The 25937-nt window shown below is 33.8% G+C and overlaps 1 protein-coding gene across 1 annotated transcript; it reads right to left on the reverse strand.

The window, feature by feature from the left end:
* Positions 1–18328: 18328 nt before the first annotated feature.
* Positions 18329–25937, reverse strand: meigo (Solute carrier family 35 member B1 homolog meigo). Its single transcript, XM_069815208.1, has one exon. It carries the CDS (start codon positions 25827–25829, stop codon positions 24888–24890), a length of 942 nt encoding a protein of 313 aa, XP_069671309.1. The 5' UTR covers positions 25830–25937; the 3' UTR covers positions 18329–24887.

Raw genomic sequence — 25937 nt, forward strand, 5'->3', positions numbered from 1 at the left:
AGCAACAATCGAAAGCTATTAAACTTAGCCTACAGACAATGTTTCTGTGTTTGTATGAAGTAATATCGGAAGCTAAATTAACCGATTTGTATAATTAATTATTATTTCACCATTGGAAAGTGTAGTTTCTCTAGATGGACATATTGCTATAATGTTATTACAGTAACTTCTTAGTAAATCGACGACAGGTAAGATTAAAATAGCTTCCTATGCACAGAAAATTTGATAGGCTTTTTTTGTACATTCGTTTTCTGTATTTCTTAAAATAATATTTATGTACATACTCATTTTAATCTCAGAGAATTAACGAACAACGAGAGTGTATTGATTTAGTATGCAGTAATAGTACGTTAGCTTAGCAATCCATTATTTTATAATTCAAATTTTAACTATGCTCAATCGAATCGTGTTAAAATACATAAAATAGGTAGACTATAATATAGCAATGCAAAAAAAAAAATGGGTAATGAGCCAAGTAGATTATGTTGCGCTGTTGTAAAAGTTGTTGCTTGTGAGATTCAAGAGCCCCCACAACACATTAAAAACTTTCTTATCGGAATACATCCGTTATCAACGCACTTTTTATATAATATATAATATAATATACACTAATAATAAATATGTAGCCGAAAATTTTCTGATAATTTTCGCTTTTCCAAAAATAATTGGTGTTAACATGTATAATTATTCATCCTGAGACCGAAAATCGCTTTTTTGACATTTTTGTTTGTATGTCTGTCTGTCTAGATGTTTGTTACCTTTTCACGCGATAATGGCTGAACGGATTTCGATGAAACTTGAAATATAAATTAAGTTCGTTGTAATTTAGATTTTAGGCTATATGGCATTCAAAATACTTCATTTAACGGGGCCTGAATTAAATCGAAATATCTCGCTTATCATTGTTTTTTTTTTTTTTTGTGAAAAATGTTACATAACAAAAGTTTCTTTAAAAATGATTTCCGATAAGTTTTATTCTATGCAAAATTTGGTAGGTCTGATAGACTTTTAAAATAACAATACAATACGTTTTCACCGCCTCCCCAGGTTGTAGCGTTGTTGTTCCTGCAGTAATTCCCATGTGCAAAATATACAATTTTTGAGTAGGACGAAAAAACACATTTATTCATTCCATGACAATGGTACATAGGAGATCGTGAATTCTTACATTTTCGAAAGAAAGAAATATAATTACATATCACTGTTTATGCTGTATCACTATTTAAGTTATTTGAAGGTTTCAGAACCATAGTGGGCCAAGCGCCATTTACTGAAGACGTAGAAAACAAGGGATAAAATTAAGTTATTACCATAATTCAATGGAACCATATAGCAAGTAATATAAAGTTTACACATTAAAACTAAATGATATGTCAATCTTCATTAAACTATAGTTGCGTGTAATAACAAATAAGAAACATGTTAAAGGAATTGTCATTGCACCAAACGAGTGCTCTCTGGACCAAAATGATCGCAATTTAATTATTTAAATATAATTTCAATTAAGTAACATATTAAACGATTTGTCCTTCTAACAAACACGAATGTTCCCTGGATCAAACGTCCTATTTTAATTATGTAATTACTTTATATTTATTTCTAACAGGTGCAGTGGAGCGCACGGGTACGGCTAGTCAGACAATAAAATAATAATAAACATGAACAAATCATTTTTATTATCAACATAGTTATATACAGTATTAAGCAATAAGTATAATACTTTTTCTTAATGCAACAATGATAACCAGGAGGCAGTATACACTAAATTTTTAACCATTATTTTCTCAAAGCTGCATATTTTGATATTCTCCTTCTAAATTGAAATCAATTATTTTCTATTCAAATAAACAAGTTATCTTGTTTCTCCTGAAAGCTAAAGATTTGTTGTTACGTTACTTTCACGATAACCATTAAAGTTATAAAGTATACTTAAATCGTAGGTATTAAGAATAAACAATCATAGAATACTAATTCTAATCTTTAGCAGCTAATTTAGAACTAAATATTTTTTAAAAGTTATTCCATCTTTAAATAATAATATATAATATGTACACTAGTCGTCTGGAATCTGAAAGCATAGCGGCCGTTAGCTTCGTCTGCAAAACAGAGAGTGCGCATGTGCGAGCATATACTTATAGTACTGCTTCTACCCACCGCGTGATGTCACTCATGCTTGCAGATCCCAGGCGGGAAGTGTAATTTGTATTACAATTTAATTTATAAAGAAATAGTGCTGTATTCACTGAAAAGCAAATGAAACCAACTGAACAGTTTCATTGTTCACAAGTTCACAATTCACCCCAAACTGATTGAAATATCAAACTGGATATGACTGTAGCTTCTGTACGCAATAGGAACTACAGAAACATCAGCGACATTTTTTCAATCCTCCCTACACCTGCATCAGAAACAGTAACTTGAAGATTTTCCAGGAATATGGTCCAGTAGCCTCTAAGGCTACCCTTTCTATTCGTGAAATGCGCTATAGACGATGTTCCTCTTGCAACAAGACTTCGTATGCACTTCCAGCTTTATGTGGAGATTGCTCATTTCATCCTCGCCGCGAGAGATAACCTAAATCTAAACCAGTATTTTCCACACCATTGGATTGGTCGCGGAAGTCCTCATCCCTGGACAGCCAGATCCTCAGATTTGACACTCCTTGATTATTGTTTATGGGTAGGTAAAGGAGACACGTTTGAAAATATCTTGTGAAACTAAGAGTTGATGAGCAGAATTAATTTTAAAACAAGTAGGCAGTTACAAGAGCTGGAACTGTATCCATTTTTTGTGTTTTCTGTGGTGATATTATTAAATTTTGTCTATAATTTCAAATTTCCATTAACTTGTAGCGACTTAACTATAAGGCGGATCCTATGTTTTTATTTAATTTTTTTGCTCCAGTTGACCTCAGGAAGGCGGTAAAACTTCGTGAATCACCATGAAAACATCCAGATAATTGATGCATCTCATTTTGTCATCAAATGGAAGTTCATAAAACAATGTAATTATTTATACTAAAATAGTGGATCAATTGAGTAGAAATAAGTAAAGTCTCTTACTTGCAGAAATTTCAGTAATTACAATTGAATAGGACTTAAATAATATAGAGTGATTAGAAATTTCTTGACAAAAAAAGAGCCTCGTTCGAGGAAAATCTACGAGTCGTCCTCCTGTGCGTGAAGAAATGGCTGAGCGCATACAGGCCAGTTTCGCTTTCGCGTTCATGATTTCTTAAACACCAGACTGCGAAACGAATGAATTTCTTGTAGCCTATCAGGAATCATGATCACAAACTGCTATCATGCCTCCGCGGTCTCCCAACTTAGCCCCTTGTGACCTTTTTTGTGTGGGAGAGGTATGTAGGACTCAGTGTTTGCGCCACTATTTCCGGCTGATCTGCCCGCATCATTAACGCCTTTGCTGAAATTGGCAAGCATTGCTATATCGATTATGGAAGACATTTATTACTGAGTTGGTCAGGCAGCATCAGTCTTACGTAGAAGTGTTTACAAATCATTGAAGCGGTTTCAAAGAATCACGGCACTTCAATCCCTGAAAAAGATGGCAGGACTAATCATCGAAAGCTTGGAAGCAACTATCCAATTCACCTGGCTGAGAACCCGAGAAGAATTATTATTATTCCACTTCACTTGAAAGTTTGTTGTTAGCTAGGTTGTGAAGGAAATTACAGCTTTTCTACCTGTGCTTCAGAAAAAGAGGTGAAAAAACAGAAGGAATATCAGCTCCAGTAATTCAAAGAAGCTTCTGAGATTTGTGAAAGAGGAAGAGTCAACTTCATAACAGACTATTTTCTACTAGCCTACTGAAGAAACAAGAGGTGAAGCTCTGAACATTAAGTTCGCACCAGAAAATGAGTCTTCTTTTACGTTATTTAGCAAGGCCATCTGCAATATATCAGATCTCAATATAGGTACTTTTCATTTTACGCCTATTCAGTAAACACACAGAATTTTCCCGGTATACTTATTAATAAAAGTAAACTTTTATTCGATTGAAAATCAGTAATTGCTTTTACTGATCAGTAATAACTGTCAGTGCCAAGTAATCACAAGCTTTTACTGGTTTTCATTAAACTGGCCTAGTCTATTATTATGTTAAACAAAACCAAAGTCCACTTTAAACTAAAAAAAAAGATAACTTATACATTTTGCATTGCAAATATAACAGTGTACTTCATATTTTCAGTACCGGTACATAAATGCGATAATAATTACGATCGTCCAAAAATAGGCTATTGTACTGTATAGTAATGCACATTGTCCCTCGCCGTGGCATATTGGTCTTAAGGCATCCTGCCTAGGACTTGCGTTACAGAATGCGCGCTGGTTCGAATCCTCAAGAGGGAAGAAATTTTCTTATGAAATTTCTGCAAGTATATGAGATCGGTGCCCATCCAGCATCGTGATGCACTTGGGGAGATAAGATAGGTAGCGAAATCCGGTTACAAAAGCCAACTATAACGGCTGGGATATCATCATGCTAACCACATACCTGGTTGTTCGATCGTTCACCCCTTCTTCGGAATATGGACTTGAGGTTGACAGCCGACTGCTTAGTCTGGGCCCTTAAAGGGCTGAAGCGCCACTGATGATGATGATGATTATTATTATTATTATTATTATTATTATTATTATTATTATTATTATTATTATTATTATATATGTTAGTTAAGTGCATAACAGAATCTCAGAAATATAAAAAACTCGGCTTCGCTAATTTTTTCCTTAACTTTTCATCGAATTTGTCATACCACTCTTAATACTTTTGTACGGTACTGGTATCGTACATAACTAGGCCTGCATATTTATTTTTCTTTTTTTTTTTTTTTAATTTTGAGGACAAGAATGTGTTTAACAAAGCTAGGCTTTAGAAAGATTATATAGACTTAAACTAATTAAACCAACTAGATCTCTACAAGAATCTGTTCTTTTAAAACTAACCACCATAGGAAGATACAAATCCAGCCAAAATCTCAATCACTGAAATAATGACGTTACTTAACAACCAGTAGTACTTACGTCGTTAACTTCTGAATAGGCCTATGATGCGAATTTCACAAAATAGAACTGGATTATTAAGAATTATCTTAGTAGGCCTACAACTAACTATTCCTTTAAACTAACAACATTGATAATGATACAAAAATCTACTCTTTTAAAACTAATCACAATATGTACCGGTAAGATACAAATCCAACCAACGTTCCACTCACTACAGTAATGAAGTTACTTAACTCAGCATTCAGTTTAGACAATTTTGGAGGAGGGAACTAGGCTTATGGACGTATTACTAAGAAACGCCTTCTCTTGCACATCCTTCGCTTGTATTGGCTATTGAAAATGACATTTCTACCTTCCAAATGCTTTACCGATGTTAACTGAATAAAAAAAAAATACTGTTATTTATAACACGTCACAATAAAGAATTACACTAATGATAGGCACACGTGAATAATTGTTTGCTTAGTTCTAAGTGTAATAATTTAACGCGAACTGTAAAGTTTCTTAATTTTTCATGTTACCATTAATCATTATGTTAAAGAATGTTCTTAGAATAGCTAGACATGTGAAATGACATAAATCTCGCATCTGTATCTGCTTGTCTCTGTGTATAATCGCAGTATTGCCAGATTATTCGGTAGATTTACCGAAATCGAACACTGTCCACGGATATATTTGTTTTTATTTCATCTAAAGACAATGCCTTGTTAGTGAACCATTCTTTTCTTCTTTCGGCTGCTATACTCTTAAAATTTTTGTAGTTACTATCCATAATTTTATTTCACTAGGAATACTATTCGTAATGTGATTTCCCTTTACCTTTCACGTCGAAGTTTTACTGCCATTAAAGTCTATCTGACCATACCAGTAGATATTTAGTCACAATCCAGATTGATAGCTTATATCTAATTCAGAGGCGGCTCTACAATAAGAACTGCAGAGCTGCAGAACCGCCATTTAAGTAGTCCTGTAAAATTAAAAATGTAAAACATGCTTTTATGTAATCTAGTTCATTGTTTCATTTATTTTTCCATTCACTCTCCTTCGATTCGAGATTTTACTGTCCGTAGGAGTCTTGAACTGCTCGAGAATTTTAGCTGTAGTGTACTTTTCGGATCTGTGATCGGCAATTCCAGGAGCTACAAACGTAGGGTAGTCCGCAGCAGAAAACTTGTTTTCTTTACCGTCCCGAGAGCTGCAACCGAAGCAGCTCTCCCCGAATATACAAAAGAACCGTCAACACCCTCATCTCTTTATGACCTGCGTTAGAACACCTAGGCTTCTGGACTACTGTATATGGTATATCATTACAGTTCCAGCGTGTTATAGTACTATGGGTGATGTGATGTGATTAGTTAGTGTGTCTAAGGAAATATTTTATATTAAAATGTATAAAATGAAAATCTAATCGACCAACCCTTTTCGAAATTAAAAAAGAAATTGCACGTTACCTAAAGAAATTAGAACGCCCTACACCAAATTTAAATATTGAAATTTCGGAGAAACTGCAGTTAGTGTCCCGCAAGAAATTTTTCAAAGTCCAATGATGGGACACTGCGCATGCGCAAGACACAGACAAGTAAAGGAGCTACCACACCATAGATGTTAAATGTTATGTTTTATTTAACGACGCTCGCAACCGCAGAGGTTATATCAGCGTCGCCGGATGTGCCGGAATTTTGTCCCGCAGGAGTTCTTTTACATGCCAGTAAATCTACTGACATGAGCCTGTCGCATTTACGCACATTTAAATGCCATCGACCTGGCCCGGGATCGAACCCGCAACCTTGGGCATAGGAGGCCAGCACTATATCAACTTGCCAACCAGGTCGACACACACCATAGATAAAGCTGGTGCTCCAACAGTAACATGTACTTAAACCGTTTTAGCAGGTACGTTTCACAATAGCTGAGACTCAACATAATAAATGGCGACTCCTCTTGGTTGGAGTACAATTTCGGGTGCACAGTCAACTTCGAGAAGGGGTTGTAATTACACGCGTTATCCGATTTAGATGCAATAAACAGCATGCGTTTGCTAAATACACTATTTTTCATGCAGAACTGCTAACCTTTGTAACCGTGGGCCGCTACTGATCTAATTGCAATGCGCTAATACTGGTAGCAATCTTCTACTATCAGTAATTAAGATGTCTACCGATTTTAGGTTTCCCATCAATCCAGTTTTCAGAGGGATTGTTCCGGATCCCGGGGAAACACACATTTGTCTCGCCTATGCCGATTTTGGAGGAGTAAAGAACAATATTCAACTATTAAAAATATGTATGGAAACAAAAACGTGAATGAGCATGTAAGGACAGTTTCTTAGTGTTCATATTTTATGTCAACTCTACAAACTTCATTCATTCATAGTTTTCTGCCCAAAGGCAGCAGGTCCTCCACTGCAAACCCAGCATTCTCCAATCTTTCCTATTTTCCGCCTTCCTCTTAATCTCCGCTTGTAATCCATATAATTTAATGTTGTCTATTACTTGATATCTTCTTCTGCATCCTTCAGTAGGCAGTTTCTTCTTAGCCCGTGCCCAGCCAATTTCCCATTTTTTTCCTGATCAGTGAAGCATTAGGCTATTTTATCTGCACCCACTCTTTCCAACACAGCTTCATTTCTTATTTCGCCTGTCCATTTTATACACTTCATTCTTCTTTACACCTACATTTCAGATGTTTCTAGTAATTTCTCTTCAATTCGGTGTAATGTCTATGTTTCTGTTCCATGCATGTCACACTCCAACACTACTTCGAATAATTTCAAGGAAAAATTGTTCCGGGACCAGGTATCGATCCCGGGACCCTTCGCTTAGCGCACGAACGCTCTCCCGACTGAGCTACCCCAGCAACTATACACGACACCGTCACAATTTTTCCCTTATATCCACACAACTCAAATGGGCTGACAAGACGCCAGAACCCAACTTTGAGTGCACACAAATACTGTGTGACTTAAATTGTGACGTACCTCCAGTAACGAATATATTATGCAAATCTGGCTTACAGGTAGTAGCTCCCTGTAAAGCAGGTTTGGATAATTTCAAGGAAAAATTGTTCAGGGGCCGAGTATCGATCCCGGGACCCTTCGCTTAGAGCACGAATGCTCTCCCGACTGAGTTACCCCAGGAACTATACACGACGTCACAATTTTTCCGTACTTGAAAGCCAGATTTGCATAATATATTCGTTACTGGAGGTACGTTAACAGAAAGCCACAATTTAAGTCACAAAGTATTTGTGTGCACTCAAAGTTGGATTCTGGCGTTCTGTCAGCCCATTTGAGTTGTGTGGATATAAGGGAAAAATGGTGACTGTGTCGTGTATAGTTCCTGGGGTAGCTCAGTCGGGAGAGCATTCATGCACTAAGCGAAGGGTCCCGGGATCGATACCTGGCCCCAGAACAATTTTTCCTTGAAATTATTCAAACTGCTTTACAGGGAGCTACTACCTGAAAGCCAGATTTGCACAAATTACTTCATTAGTAATTATCTTAGTTTGTTTTCTAAAGGTCCGCAGAAAATTGTCCTTTCCCTATTAAAAGCTTACTTTGCCATTGCTATCTTCCTTTTGACTTCTTGGCTGCAGCTCATGTTACTGCTTATAGTACTCCTCATCTCAAGTATTTGAAGTGGTCTACATGTTCCACTGCCTCTTTTCGAATTCGCATACTTATCTTCTTTATTTTTCTTCCGATAACCATGCTCGTCATCCCATACTGCTGCAGCCGTCATTTAGCTTCAGTAGCATATCCCTTAATATTATCTCCTCTTCTGCTAACTATGTCATATCTCATCAGCAAATCTTATGCACTTTATTCTTCTTCATCTTACTATCATCCAGCCCATGTTCTGAAAACAGTTCTTCACTAAATCCTCCAAGTAGATGCTGACCTGGTAGATGATAATAAAGGGCATTCTTTAGACTCAAATTATTAACATTGACACTTTATTTTAAAACTACTTCATGTGTAAACGTGAAATATTGACTGTTTTCACTTGTGAGACGATATAAAATGTTATAAAACTCATATTGAAGCTTGTAGGTTCGATAAACCTGTTTATAAGAATTATTTGATACTTATTTAGAAGACTTATCTAAAAGAAGTATGGAAAAACTTATAATTTTATTAACATACTATAAAATCTAATTAAACGTTTTCGCCTCTTGGTATCACTTTGACTTTACAATATCTAGATTGAAAATTCCTAAATAAATATCAAATAATTCTTATGATATAAAGTACCAGTAGGTTTATTGCATTTGTTTATTTATAGGTACAATTAAATTTAAGTTTATTTTATATTATTACTATGTTATTTTATTGCTGTAATTATTGTAATTTTATTACTGTAATTATTGTAATGTTATTGTTTTATATTATATATCACTGCCACCAGGTGTATACCCAATTGTAGTATTAATAAATACATACCGTACATATAATGAATTTAAAAAAATCAGTTTGTCCCTCAGTACCTGTGGATGACTGGTTTGTCCAGCCCAGCAGTTTTTGAAAAGTGATAATCCTAACCGATATATAGAAGTAATGTAATTTATACTAGAATTTTCCCTACAGCGATTTTTTAATTCAAAATAATAGACAAGTACAGACATTATTAGAATCTGTTACGATGTAAAATTACGATAGTATCTTGGCAGTCACTGAAAGTATAAAAAAATAGCAAATCGTCAACAATTCATACAAAGTATTCCTCTTTCTTTCTTAATCAGCCTTGAATAGTACTCCGTATTTTCCTTTTTACTTCTCTTTCTTCCTCCTGCATGATTGCGTGCACTGCCTGTATGTATCTTTTGCTGTAAAGACATTAATGGAGAAATCTTTAAATAATTCCAAGTTAGATTTAGTTAGGTCTAAATGTATTGATTTTGTATAAAGACCTCTCAGCAAGTATTAAACAGATTTCCTTCAGAGAATAATCCTGTAAAACACTAGAATTCATGAGTCTGAGCATGATTAAAATTGGCAATGTGGCTTCAATAGCAGAGGTTGCAGTTCAATTTCCTAATTGTCCCCTAGGAAGGGAAATGCGACATTTCGATCATGAATGGAAAATTCAAAGGAATTTTTAACAAAGTCATAATTTTGGAGACTATGTTAGAGTGTTTTGGAACAATGTAGAAACATTTAAATATGGTGATAATAGCACAATGTTTCCAATCTCAGCAACATTTGTTTCAGTTTACTAACATTGCCATATCGCTGGCTTAGTGTTATAAGGTTGTGTATAGCATAGGGTGACCAGATTTCCAAAATAAAAAAACGGGACACTTATTAAAGTTGATAGGAATCAACATTTTATCTAAACTTTCATTATTACTTATGTTTATATAATGTCATTGAGGAATAGGTTCAGTTTTATTTATTTTAAAGTACTAATAAGTCGTCATTGATTCTGCAATAACTCCTTTGTGACATATTTATCGATTTTCAGATTTTTGCTCTATTAAATAACTTAAATAGTGATACAGCAAATAACAAAATCTTCTATATGTAATTATATTTCTTTCTTTCTGTCTTTCTTTCTTTCGAAAATGTAAGAATTCACAATCTCCTATGTACTACTGTCACAGAATGAATAAATGTGTTTTTCTTCCTACTGAACAATTTTATATTTACGATGTTGGTGACGTATAAACGTCCGTTGATGTGACATATTAATGAATTTAAATACTATTATCAGTGGTAGAGCGCCTGACCGGAGTACAGGAAGTCACAGGTTTGAATCCTGCTCGAGGTTGTGAAATTTTTCTTTCATACCATGGCATGATTGTGACTATAATAGTATTTAAATTAATTTTTATATTTTGCACATAGGAGTTATTGCAGGAAAGACGAAATACTATACTGTTTACAATAACTAGGCTATAATAATTATGCAAGTACATAATATATTGGATACTAGCATGGATACTTACTCGGCTTAACTCGTTGTTGGCAATTTTTTATATTGCAACTAGTATGTATTAATTAGGTTAACTTATCTGTTTAAGAATATGTCAGGCTAATTGGACCTTACATCATATTCATGTCACTGTATTCTGAACTTGTTTCATAACAAAATTTGTTGTCTCATGTTCCTTTTAACTATTTTTACATTCTTCATGAAGTTCAACTGTACAATTTGCATCATATTTCTTTGTTGAGTGAATTTGCTCTAGAAGTATTGGACTTTCCTTCAGGAAACTATAGAAGTCCATGCAAGACACATTCGCAATTAGGTCGTTACAACAATTTCTAAACAGCAGTATCTTAAAGACAATATATTTTTCATATTTTCATTCCATTATGTCCTACGGATAGTAAAAATATGTTCTTATTACAAAAAAGAGTCATTAGAATAATAGTTGGAGCAAAGGCTAGAGAATCATGTAGATTATTTAAAAAAAAAATAGAGATCTGAGCTTAACAAATCAGTACATATACTCTATAATAAATTTTCTTTTATGCAATAAAGAAAATTTTCCAACTAATTCAGCCATACATAGTATAAATACCCGCAGAAAGAATGATTTTCATATGCCATCATCAAATTTATCATGCTATCAAAGAGAGTACGTTACATAGCGATAAAAATGTTCAATAGTCTTCCCGAAGACATTAAGAATCGTAGCCAAAACTCTGCATTATTTAAGGTAAAACTAAAAAATTACTTAATATCTCACACTTTCTTTTCTTTAGATGAATTCCTGACATTTCATAGTACTGTGTAAATATATTAATACTATTAAATGGTAAACATATTACATTGTATAAAATATTATTGTTAATAAGGTATTAATTCTGTACATGTTTCATATTTGCATTTTATATGTATTGCATTTATATGTTACCGGTAAACGTAAGAATTGGACATGTTCTTTATTCTATGCTATAAAGCAAATGTAAGATATTATAGAACGAATAAATCTATCTATCTGTCTGTCTGTCTGTCTATCCATCCATCCATCCATCCATCCATCCATCCATCCATCCATCCATGGAAATGGCATTTTGTGATTAACATGGCTTTTATGGAACTGAAAACTGATTCCTTTCATCAAACCAAATTGAATTCATCAATGAAAACATTCTTCTTGATGATGCATTGGTGCCAGGTATACCTAACACAAAACTTACAATCTGAATTATGTTTGTAAAACTAATTTCTTTTGCTTTCATAATTTGTAATGTTTCAGTCCACCTGTCTGTAATTTTAACATCACACTCCTTCCAATGTTGAATTTTTCCTCCATATATGTTCTTCACATGATTCACTTCTTTGAATAGATCAACTTCACCTCATACCGGTACCATTTTTTTTGCAGTAGTACATTCCGATCATTGTGTAATTCATACTAGTACACCAGAAAGTGTCATGTATAGTATTTTGAGGACCAATGATGTTTTGAATCGACGCATAATAATGGTGGATGTTGATATTAAATTTTGTCTTTACCCATTTCCATTTAGAAATGAAGGGATATTTTACATACAGAAATATACTGGATGGAACCAGTATCTTTACTTTTCACCAGCTGGAAGTCGCACTTAGGATATTTTCTGCTTAAAATTCCATTGTCTTTGCCAAGTTTGAATCTGATTTAGGCCTACTGCTTGGCTGTAAAGCATGCATTAGACCACTGAGAGTGGCTCGGGACTTTATTATATTTATTCAAGTTACATACATCTAATTATTATCAGTTGGAATGAAACAGATTTTGCATTAAATATTACTGGTATTAAAATAACTTCGATTTTATTATAGTGTTCCATATATGAAGGAGTACCGGTATATAGTGCTTCTATTTGGAGTTTATCAGTTCAGTGAGTATTTAATGATATGTTATCATGCTAAGCGTGACACATGTCAATCATATTGAGACTTTTGTTGATGAAGTAATCATTTCTTATGAGACACGAGTGCACAGATTCAATTATAGTAAATGTATATATGTTTCGTAATATTAACTCTTGCTTGTCTAAGCAGTTTGTGAAGTGTTTAAATTTCACAATCTGACAGACATATCCAGATAGTCTGTTTCTGAGATGACAGAATTCAGACTTCTTAGTATTCTTGGCGAGATTATGTTTAATATAAAGTTTCATACTGACACACTAACCAGTACTAATGCTAATATTTTATGCTCTGTTCAATGCTAATATGGTACGAGTAATAAGGAAATATGAGCGTATTATTTAATTTTAGTTTACATTAATAATAAACCTATTATTATTTTTTTTTTAACTTAAAAAAAGTTTCATACTGACACTGTGTAACCAGCAGGTAAAAATGTTAAAATTTTATGCCATGTTCAATGCTAGTATTAATAATAAAGAAATATGAGTGCATTTTTCAATTTTATTTTGTATTACTCTATCAGGTACGATAAGGCAAACTTCGACAAACAGATTTGATTATAAGCCCTGAGTCATACTATTTAGTCTGCATAGGTTTTTTTTTATAATCATGTGTGATTGCTTCATTTATTTTTCCCAGAAATTTTACTTTTTTTCCCAATGGGTAAAAGATTATGACTTTGAATAAATAGTATAAAGTACAAAAAATAATACTGAATATCGAAAATTATAAATATAGAATTAAACATAGTATAGAGATTGTCCAATATTCTTTTGAGAACATTAACTCCATATGTAGATGAAATTATTGGGGATCATCAGTGCGGTTTTAGACGTAATAGATCGACTATTGATCAGATTTTTTGTATTCGACAGATATTGGAGAAAAAAATGGGAGTATAAGGGTACAGTACATCAGTTAATCATAGATTTTAAAAAGGCATATGACTCGGTTTAGAGAGAAGTATTATATGATATTCTTATTGAATTTGGTATTCCCAAGAAACTAGTTCGATTAATTAAAATGTGTCTCAGTGAAACGTACAGCAGAGTCCATATAGGCCAGTTTCTATCTGATGCTTTTCCAATTCACTGCGGGCTAAAGCAAGGAGATGCACTATCACCTTTACTTTTTAACTTCACTCTAAATATGCCATTAGGAAAGTTCAGGTTAACAGAGAGGTTTTGGAATTGAACGGGTTAAATCAGCTTCTTGTCTATGCAGATGACGTTAATATGTTAGGAGAAAATCCACAAACGATTAGGGAAAACATGGAAATTTTACTTGAAGCTAGTAAAGCAATAGGTTTGGAAGTAAATCCCGAAAAGAAAAGACAAAGTGTATGATTATGTCTCGTGACCAGAATATTGTACAAAGTGGAAATATAAAAATTGGAAATTTATCCTTCGAAGAGGTGGAAAAATTCAAATATCTTGGAGCAACAGTAACAAATATAAATGTTGAATCTTTCGTACACTACTTTTAACACTTGAATACAAATAATTGATTAAATGGCGATCTTACGCGTGTTAATTATGTAAGCATGTGTGGCTTACAGCTGTTTCAGTGCTACTTGACACACCAGCTAGTAGGCTCTGAGGATGGTGTCAAGTAGCACCGAAACAGCTGTAAGCCACACATGCTTACATAATTAACACGAGTAAGATCGCCATTTAATCAATTAAATATAAATGACACTGGGGAGGAAATTAAACGCAGAATAAATATGGGAAATGCCTGTTATTATTCGGTTGGGAAGCTTTTGTCATCTAGTTTGCTGTCAAAAAATATGAAAGTTAGAATTTATAAAACAGTTATATTACCGGTTGTTCTTTATGGTTGTGAAACTTGGACTCTCACTTTGAGAGAGGAACAGAGATTAAGGGTGTTTGAGAATAAGGTTCTTAGGGAAATATTTGGGCTAAGAGGGATGATGTTACAGGAGAATGGAGAAAGTTACACAATGCAGAACTGCACGCACTGTATTCTTCAGCTGACATAATTAGAAACATTAAATCCAGATGTTTGAGATGGGCAGGGCATGTAGCATGTATGGGCGAATCCAGAAATGCATATAGAGTGTTAGTTTGAGACCGGAGGGAAATAGATCTTTAGGGAGGCCGAGACGTAGATGGGAGGATAATATTAAAATGGATTTGAGGGAGGTGGGATATGATGATAGAGACTGGATTAATCTTGCACAGGATAGGGACCAATGGCAGGCTTATGTGAGGGTGGCAATGAACCTTCAGGTTCCTTAAAAGCCATTTGTAAGTAAGTAAACAAGTATATTATTTACTACGAGTAACTAAAAGCTATTCTGTTGATAATGATGCCAGTACCCTTATAATATTTTAATATGATTAATTTGCCTCCAAGAAAGTGGAAGACCAACACCAGTTGTCAACAGAATACCTATAGGTTAGTCATATTAATACAAACAGAATTTTTTGATGACGTGAAACTTTTATTTTCGAAATACGAAAAATTTTATTGTCACGTTTCCACATGAAGAATTTACTTTGACATCACTCAGGTAGGTACCATGGAAAGAGAATTTCTTGTCTTATGGTTTTCCATGTGGTCCATCTCACTCCATTCTCTATAATAATGTGCCTCGATATTTTCCACAATAGTCATGAAAATATTGAGTAGGTCTTATATGGAATATTTATGTACAGTATATGTATTCTATTATGTTGGATAGACAGAATAAGAAAAGAAGCTGTGCTAGAAAGTGATTGAAGAAAGAATAATGTTTAAACTGATCAGGAAGAGAACCAGGAATTGGCTGGGTTACTGGATAAGAAGAAAATGCCTACTGAAGGAAGGAATGATAAACAGGAGAAAAGTTTGAGGCAGAAGAAGGTATCAGATGATAGACAACATTAAATTGTATGCAGAGACTAAGAGGAAGGCAGAAAATAGGAAAGGTTGGAGAATGCTAGGTTTGCACTGAAATACTACGAATGAATGAATACACACACACACACCTATATATCTTTTACTTGGTTATTTAACGACGCTGTATCAACTACTGGGTTTATTTATCGTCGATGCAATTGGTTATAGCTAGGGTTGCCATACATCTGTATTTTATATGGACAGTTTGTATTTTAAGACCTGTCTGTGTTGTACAGGTAAAAAAGTGACAAGATGTCCGTATTTTCTGGTTCGAGCTTGGAAAGAGAATAACAATTAGTTTCTACATCCTTCTAGAGGTGGCAACTGCTATGCAATCACCATTGGTAATAGCTATTGGTTTGTACATTTTGGTTTTATTTAAAGATATATCAAAGACCAAAGCACTGCAGTCACATATTATACGAAGTTCATTTTCAGGAGAAAATATAAATTTGTTCCTCAGACAGCTGAAAAGAAACTAGCGATATTTATCGATGAAGGCGAAACGAAACAAGAGGATTTTGAAGAAAATATTCTGAACATTATGACTAGTGCATTTTATGTTTATGACTATGGAAGGGGAGTTTTGAGGGTGCTGAGCAGTAAGTAGATTCAGCTGAGCATTTATAAATTCACTCGTTTGTAGTCCTAATGCTGACATCAACAATGACAAACTATTTGATGAGATCGTGCTTGCGAATTTTGTACTTTAAAAAAATGTGAAGAAGATGAAAAGAAAATAAAGATACTTGAAAATAAACGTGAAAGTTGTAAGTATGTGTGTAGAAGTTAAAAAAAAATAAAAAGATTGAAACGAAACGTAACAATTTGGAGAAAGTTGCAGAATTTGTGTACTGTCTCAGACGAACTTCTGTGCCTGTGAAAAAAGTGTTTCGACTGAAGAAAATCATTTGCATACCTGGAAAGAACAGACTCCAAGTAAATAAGATAACAGAAGTGCTTCAAATTAAAGTCTCCCCAGGATTTTTATGTTTAGATTTCTTATGACTTCATCAAAGGAAACACTTCTTTACTAAAGCAAGTATATTCTTCCCAGAAGTAGGAGAATTTATGGATGACATAATTTTATTGATGATATAAATATTTAAATCAGACTAACTCAATCTGTTTGTTACCATCAGGATACCGAGCAAAGTGGCTCATGCATTCCGCATGGGACTTGCATTCGGAAGGTCCGTGGTTCAAATCCCCAGTTGACCAATCTGACTATATTTTTTCCGTGGTTTTCCACAGTTATTTAGGCAAATGCCACGTTGGAAATTTCATTGCCATGGTCCATTTCCCTTCCTCTTCCCTAATAGTTTAGATTTCATATCATATCATCATCATCATCATCATCATCATATTCCATAGGCTTATTCAGGTCATTATGCATGTCTTCATCTGCTTGCAGAAGGGGCATCCTCTCCAAAACTGTCTCTGGGTTCTGAGCCTTTCGCAATATCTCTGCCATAATTTATTCCTTAAGAACACTTCCGAGGATGCTTCGACATCTTAGAAGGTGTGTCGGAATGGATTCTGCACTACTTGGTTACCTTGGCAGTATGAAATTAAGGCGGGAGGGAGGGGGGGTGAAGAAAATAAATCATACATAATTGTCACCAGCAACTATTGGACTTCGTCTTTATTCAAACATTCACAATTAATGTTCCATTAATCTAGTCCTCAGGAATCAAATATGACAAAATATGGCGGATTTATGAACTTTTATCTCATTACAGCTTATCTTTAGAACGTCCACAAATCTTCAATAGTGGCAAAAAATATTCGTCTAAATTATAATTACACACGTACAAGGATCCTGGTATTGTAACGGATATAAGTTAGAGTGACAGAATGGTTGGGTCAAAGCATAAGAATGAAAGGAAGCTGATCAGCGAAAATTATTATTAATGCTAAACCAAAAGGTAGAAGCAAAATTGGCAGACTGCAACTGAGATGGTTAGATGATGTGGGAAGTGATCAGAAAATGGAGGATAAAAGCCTTAGACAGGAATAGTTAGTAATGTTTATGGAAGCTTAAGGCTAAACTAAAAGGGTTGCAAGTTGAAGATGAAATATCTCCTGATAAAATTCTTACTCAAGGCCATAAAGTCATTTAAATATGCGCTCCTGCATACATGACTTAAATGTCTAAAATGCAGGTAGTAGGCCATTGACGATACAATGGAGGAGAGTTCGGCCGGCATTGTGAATCGGGTGTCAGCATAGCTCAGATGGAAAGAGTGCTCAGTGTGCAAAGCTGAGAGGTCCTGGATTCGATTCCTGGTGCCAGAACAAATTTTTCTCCAATAATAGATATATACATGTTGACTACATAATATAGTCTTGATTATTAAATGAGGATTGTGAGGCCTCATATATGAATATATACTGCATACTTACACACGTTGTACAATACTTGTCAGCCTATAAGTTTCCTATATTATTACATTGTGCTTGGACTTCAGTTAATGAGGCAATAAGAATTCAGGTTAAATAATTATCATACCTATTAATTTCTTGTAGTTTGTTCATCAAATTGCTTTATTTTAACATATAATATCCACAGTAACAAAAGACAGCTTATAATTTCATATCACTTAATAGTATGTTGCATTACGAATATGAGTAATATAATTCATTAACATACCGAAGAGTTCAGTCAGTCTTGTGCAAGACTTAATATGTTGTGCACAAAACCACAATGTTGACAACACTGATAGGTACTTCCAATATTATAAGTCAAACAGTGTATGCCATAAACACAGAGCGTAAAAACACAGTTAACTATGACAAATTAACTGGTACCATACAGTAAGTTTCATTTCTGACTTTACAGTATCAAGAGAGGAAGAACTGGATGAAAATTATGGGTGTAAGAAAAATAAATGCTGAAATAAAAAGCAGACAATAATAAATTATGTTTCCATTCTGTTTAAATACAAATGTGCGCACGCACTTACACAAAAAGACACATATTACAAATTGTGTAAGTTAATTCTTTCGAGATAATCGTAGTTTTAACCCTTGAGTAGTCGCGAGGGTGTTGTCAACATCCCAGTCACATATACAGAGCTGTTAACTACATATTGAGTAAGCCTGTACTTCTGAAACTTTCAGTACCTTTCTTAGAATTTGTAATGCAACAATAACTGTAAACATGTATGAAATCGGAATTAGCATACTCGAGATAATGGTTTAAATGGTGTGGGGTGACGAAATGTTACAAAAATACTGCTATTGCATAAGTAACAGTGACTAAACTGTTCATACTTGTGTAATAAATAATAGCAATGGATGTTAAATAGAGACAGTGCGCACAGAAAAATCAAGAAAGTGGTCTGGAAAAGGAGATAAAAAGTAAACTGAGGCGGTCAGAAGCAAAGAAGTATAAGTGCACTTACGTTATTTTCCAGAAAATATGATTAAAAGTTACTTAGCTTTCGTAAATCCCTGAACTTTTAATTTTAAATGTTAATGTGGTTAAAAGATATATTCCTTTACCAGTGAAATTTTAAATGCTTTAGTTTACCCTGGATGCACTTAAATATCTATTTAGAAATGTCATTTACATGCCTTTGCTTCTAACCACCTCAATTATGAGTAGGAGTGAATAGGCATTCGAATATTACATGTGAACCAATATTGAAATATTACCATTACCGGTACTGTACACGAATTATTACATTGTGATAGGTATTAAAGTATTTCATATAGTTGTATTAAATAAAAAAGGAGCGATATTGTAATTGTTCACTAAAAAAATAGCTCATAAGATCCGATTATATTTAGGGTATCAGCAACACCCTGCATGACTCTTAATGTTACAAAGATAGGCGCAACTGCTTAAGGGTTAAAGTTCCCATGTTCTTGAAGTTTAAGATTTACTATCTCCATTGTTCAAGAATGTCTTGTTTCTTTCCTCAGATCTAAGAATAGAAAGTGCAGAGTTTATTCGTAACTGAAGCAAATATTGAATCAAGTAAGTTCATAAATGATTACTTGTAACAATTATAGTACTTTTACCACAACTCCAAAATTGGTGTAAATACAGTTACCTCATGCCAACATTCACTTTAACAGTGTTTCATGAACAACCAACATCTGTCATTTATAATCATTTAATTTATAGTGTTTCACTTCAAGAGAAATAGGAAGAAGAGAAAATAAATTCAATTACATGTTATTTTACCATACTGTAAAAATTACTACGTACAATGTTCCAATTTTTAATTGCATTCGGATATTTTACATGCACTTTTTATTTATTAAATACTAAATTATTGTCACTTTTTTTTTTCCTGTAATTTGGAGGCATTCATTATAACCTCTCTCTTCTTCTTCATCCTCTCACTGCAACATGTACATAGTCAAATTCCACAGCTAAACTTATCTTAACAGACTCAAATAGGCTTCCTTTCAATGCCTTCAGTCTCACTTGTAAATATATATGAATTAAATATAAATCAAGGTGTATAAACTCGGCACAAACGTTTTGCATCAACCATGTGCTTCTTATACACAAAACTTCAACTATAACAAAAAATATAAAAATTCGAAGTCATACTATCTGTAACAGAATGTGCTGGTCTTACTGCATATGTAACTATCTAGAACTAAGTTCAGTTGTACAAGTATGCCTTAAGAAAGGATACCGGTATGATATATTTCTGGATATGACTGACAGTGTGGTGTGAAGAATGCCCGGTCTAGGTATTTAACTGTCATGTATAGATTATTATTATTATCAGAAATAGAGTGCGCCTTAATTTTCACAAATTAAGACTCTAATGATTAATATTCTTTCATTCAAGGAAGTAAGTGTAGAATTTTATATGCTGAAAATATTTGAAAACATTCTTAAAACTGGCTAACAAGAGTTTTGCAAATATGGCTCGTCTAGAGTCGATGGCAATTGAGAAGGTGGTCGTCTGCTAGCGTTTGCGTCGAGAGAGACAGATAGTGAGAGCAAGACAGCATACATGATTGCCACACGCACATGCAATACAAATAGTGCTGGAGAGAATTTAAATTCTCAAAAGACAATAATGACTTCAGCCATTCATTACTGTAAACATGATACCAAACAAACTCTTTCCTTCACTAACAATATTCTTTGCACGGTTCCCAATCCCACACCACATGCTTCTGCAGTTGTTTCTTGCGCATTGACAATGTTGCAGCCAGCACCATAAAATAATTGTACAGCTTAAAAACTATTTCCCGCCCTGCCTGTGCAGTACTTATCTTTTTACAGTCTCTCCTTCCATTTATCTATCTTAGACACATACAGTAAATGTATTGAAACACTCACACATGAACACATGAACTCGGGAAGCACTTGTTACAGACTGATTCTGATTGGTTCTACTATACAAGTTTGTGATGCCACATACCAGAAATGCTACGGTGCATATAGCAGACGACCGCATTCCCAAATGCCGTCGAATCTAGTTAACAAAACGTTTTACTCGATTTATGCACATTTAGGTATTAATTATTAGTAATCACAGAAAATTGTCATATTTTATGTTTCACAAAAAGAACATTTTCCAATCAAATTCTAAATTTTCTTGGCCACTAATTTGTAATCACTAATAAAGTGCTTAATCAACATTTCAAAACCCCGTCAATATCTTTATATATCTGCCATTAAACTTTGTTGAAACAGTACTTTCATGCTCACTGAAACCAATTGCTTGTTTAGTTTCCTTTTACCGTATATACGTGGATACTCTGTGCATATTTTTTCCGGAATTTAGCAAAAAGAAAACTGGGGTGCGCGCATTATTTGATTCACAAATTACAGCTAATTTTCTTTCTTTCCCCCCCCCCCCCTTAAATTAGGGTTCACAGATTATTCGTGTATATATGGTATTATTTGAGAACTGTTTCATTTTCTTCATATACTTTTGTTAAAACTTACCTTCTTCATCCCACCTTTCTGGGAATTTGAAAATACACATTAAGAGCTGAATGATGCTTCAAGCGCTTGTCTTAGTGATATTCACAACACAATTCGATAAAGAAAATACATATTTTAATTGTGCATTCACTATGTCAAAACGTACTGATAGTTAAAAGTATAATCAAAATGGAGATGTAATATCAGAAAATGACAAACGTCAAACTTACACAAAAGAAGTGCGAATTCAGGATTAGTTTCGTACAAAGCTAAGGACCAGTGAACCGTCTTAGAAATTAAAACTGCTTCCACACAAATTAATTTGACCAAGATGAGGCAATGTCAAAATCACAAAACAAAATTGAAATTTCATTGCATGTGACGAGAACAAAGTATAATAATACCTGTCTCGTGTACAACATTATTAAAAGCATGAAATATAAGGTTTGAATGTTATATTACTAATGTCACGTTAAAAAATTTAATCATGACCGGTATATTATCTTTTTCGGCATATTCAAACAGTGAATTCAATATTTTTTTACACATTTTCTTTAGAGTTCCAATAATTGGCAATTACTTGACAATTGCATGGTTATTACATTTTCATGGAAAGGTATGAATGCACAGGCTACCTCATCTCCTCAAAATTACTTATTCTTAAATGGAACAACTGCCTTCAGATAAAGGAGTAAAATCATGAGTAAGATCATTAACTTATTTTTAATTCTAGGAATAGCAACGACAGTCTTCTTGGTTTGAATATGAGAATGTAATATATTAGTTTTGTCACACAAATTTAGTAGGAAAATAGTGAAGTCTAATTAATTATCTAGGTACTTGTGTACAAGAAACAGCAAAAACCAAATGACAGTACTTAAGACAATAGTGCTCCAATGTAAATATATGTCGTAATATTTCAATTATTTTAATAATTTATGGTTAACATTTGCTTAAAATAATTGATGAAATGTAAGTAAAACACTTTGCTTTGTTTTAATAGCAACAATGGTTCAAATTTCAGTATAGACTGTGATGATGCTTATCAGTGTATAAATTTATACTCAAAAAATATTAAATGTAAGGTACTCTTTACTAAAATACTTGGACACACTAATTTGAAATTAGTTTATATTTATTTTCGTACGATATTACTTTCATATAAACAGTCACTATATTGAGCTGCAGGTTATACCGACACAATATTGTGGTGCGAGATTTTTGGGTTTTTGCATAGTGTCATATATGCAGAAACATTCAATGTTTTGGAGCTACATAGTAGTTCAACATCAGGAAAGGCAAGAAAAAGTGAATTCTTGTCATGGAAAATAGCTGTTGGCAACGACCTTTTTCCTCCTTTCATGACAATGAAGCCAATATGAAGATATGAAATTTTGGATATTTCTATATATCATATATGACACGGTGCAAAGTCTCACAATATTTACCATGTTAAACACAATGAAAATCTTAAATAATATAATAATATTCTTCTGTATCAGCCATGTCATTTAAGTACCGTATCGTTACAGAAACAATTACGAAACTCAAAATGTGTTTTATAATTTATACAGATCATTTCTATAGTTAAGATGCACTGAAGGTCACTGTGTTTACAGAGTCGAAATATGGCCAAACATTAGAAATAAGTAATATACTGGTATATACATACACAGTGATAACTGTTTTCCAAAAGTGTAAGTTTGCAAAATATATAATATGCAACAATAGAAGTAATTACAGAAAATGCAATTCCTAATCACTTAGCTTAAATATCAAGAGAATTAATAACATATTTGTACCCATTGCTATAAATTTCATAATTTAATTTAGCTACATGCATTTCTTTAGATACTGTACATGTTATTCATTGCAAGAAAATAATTAATCAGCTGTAATATAAAGCATCTCATGCAGCTGATACAAAAAAAAATATGTCTTATATATTTAATATTATAAAATATTTTCTTATTAACAATTAAGAATGTCAAGATACAAAGGATAAAATAATCTTACTTAATCTTTGAATCATTTAAACAGTACAACCACAGTCTAGTATATACAGTCACGAAGCTTGAGTTTATGAGGGTACTAGGAACAACAGATTGTGCGGGTACTATTTTGCATTGTCTGCAATGAGGCGATCCTAGTGAATCTATGAATGCATATTTACTACGTATTGTGCTTCGTGATTGTATATACTAGACTGTGGTACAACCTTAGTACCAAAATATTTTAATTATCTGAATTCAGAGAAAGAGAATATTTCAGTAATGCTGTGGAAAATACCACGCATAAAGTTAAGTTTCACTTTTGGTACGTAGTTATAATTTTTTTTCTTTTGTAAAATTTCTCAGTTTGTGAGCCAAGTAAAATCCTACAGACTTAACTCTAGACATTTTCTTGTGTATGTAAGTATATGAAAATATAACTGTTACAAATATTTTGTGATATTAAATTTTCCCATTCATTACTATACACGGATTATTCCAGTAAATAAAAACCTACATCTCTCTTAGCTTGTGTGTATTCCTTCCTTTCTAACATAACTCCCATGCTCAAGAACATTCACCTAGAAACATAAACATCTTTTCAGCACTGTAAACTTCAGGCACTCAAGCAGAAGGCCTAAATTATCCACACAATGCCAATCTAAACCAAAAGATCTTTCGGAATCTTTCTGTTAATTTTAATTTAGAGTTTTCCTTCCTTCACATACATAATTTCTTAACTTTCGAATCAGAAAATTGCCTCATCACTCTTTATAAATTAACGTAATTATTGATAACTTAAATATAAGTTTAAATAAAATAAAATTATAACATTAACAATGATTTTGCTTCATAAAATAATCTTTAAAAAAATCTTAAAAACTGTTTTAGAAAAGATTCATAATAGGAACAAAGCTCATTATCACGAGCTTCTCAATCTGTCACGGGTATACTTTCTCTTTGTCACAAGGGGTTCTCCTTCCTATCTACTGCGGCATTTGTTTCCATTTTGGAACAATTTTCAGAAACCAGTGGAACCTGTTGATCTGTCAATGGAGGGTCAACACACGCAGCAACTTATTAACCTTACCAAATGGATAATCAAGTTATATTTACACTGGTAAATATTAAATCTGAACATTTGGAATAGGCCTATAAGCATATTTTATTTATGCAATACTTTAAATTACAGTTATTTCATTTTAGTAACTGCTTTACCATACATGCTGTCGAGGAACAGTCCAGCGAATACGACAACTGTTGCAAACCACTGTCTGGGCAGAAGCATATTTCCAAACAGTAATACAGAGCCTAGTACAGTGAAGAACTTGCGTGTGGTAGTGATGATTGAGCACGGCAGTGGTCCGAAATCACTCACTGTCAGGAAAATGAAGAACTGTCCTAGAGCACTTGCAATTGAAAATGACAGTAGTTGCCAAACCACATTTGGATGTCTCTGCACAAAACTGGCAAACATTACACCCTCTCCAGTAACAAGGATGGCCACTCCAAGATAAATGATAGACCAGAAGTTCATACTCAGCATCATGTGTCCTGACTTCGTCTGATATTCACTTCGCATGCGCTCTTGGATAGCTCCAGTCAACCCGTCCATTATCAGTGAAAGTATAAGCAAAAGCTCTCCAAACCCCAATGTTGAATCGCCTTCGCTAGATTTTCCGTCCTTGAACATAAATATTGCAACTCCCACTACGATGAGGAGGACGAAGATATACTTCCTCAGGGGATAATTTTTCTTTCCAACCAGTACCCCCAAAATCATAACAGGAATAGGTTTTCCAGACTTCGCCACAACTTGGGTTGGGTAGTTGACCCACTGTAAGGCCATATTACTGCACACCATTGCGAGGAGATATGTTAGGGCACTTGAAGAATAATATAGAGTTCTTGTACTGTCTTCTCCCTGCTTCATCACTGTAGTTAACATTATCTTTGCGTATATATAATTCACAATGCATTGAAAGAAAACCAACGCCAGCATACACGTGAACTTTTCCTTATTCTCACCTTCACCATAACTGCCCCTAGTTATCTTCTCTTGCAGTACTCCATAATAGAAGTAACACACAAAAATTCCAAATGCACATACGAGAAACTTTGTATTCTTTTCCATTATTTTCTAAAAAAAAAAATCTTGTTTCACAAGCTGCTTCATTGACAGCAATCAACAAACACAGCAGCAGACGACCACGTCAGTTTTGTAGTAGCACCAATCACACGT

Source organism: Periplaneta americana, chromosome 16 (genome assembly GCF_040183065.1).
Source record: "Periplaneta americana isolate PAMFEO1 chromosome 16, P.americana_PAMFEO1_priV1, whole genome shotgun sequence".
Taxonomy (NCBI): Eukaryota; Metazoa; Arthropoda; class Insecta; order Blattodea; family Blattidae; genus Periplaneta; species Periplaneta americana.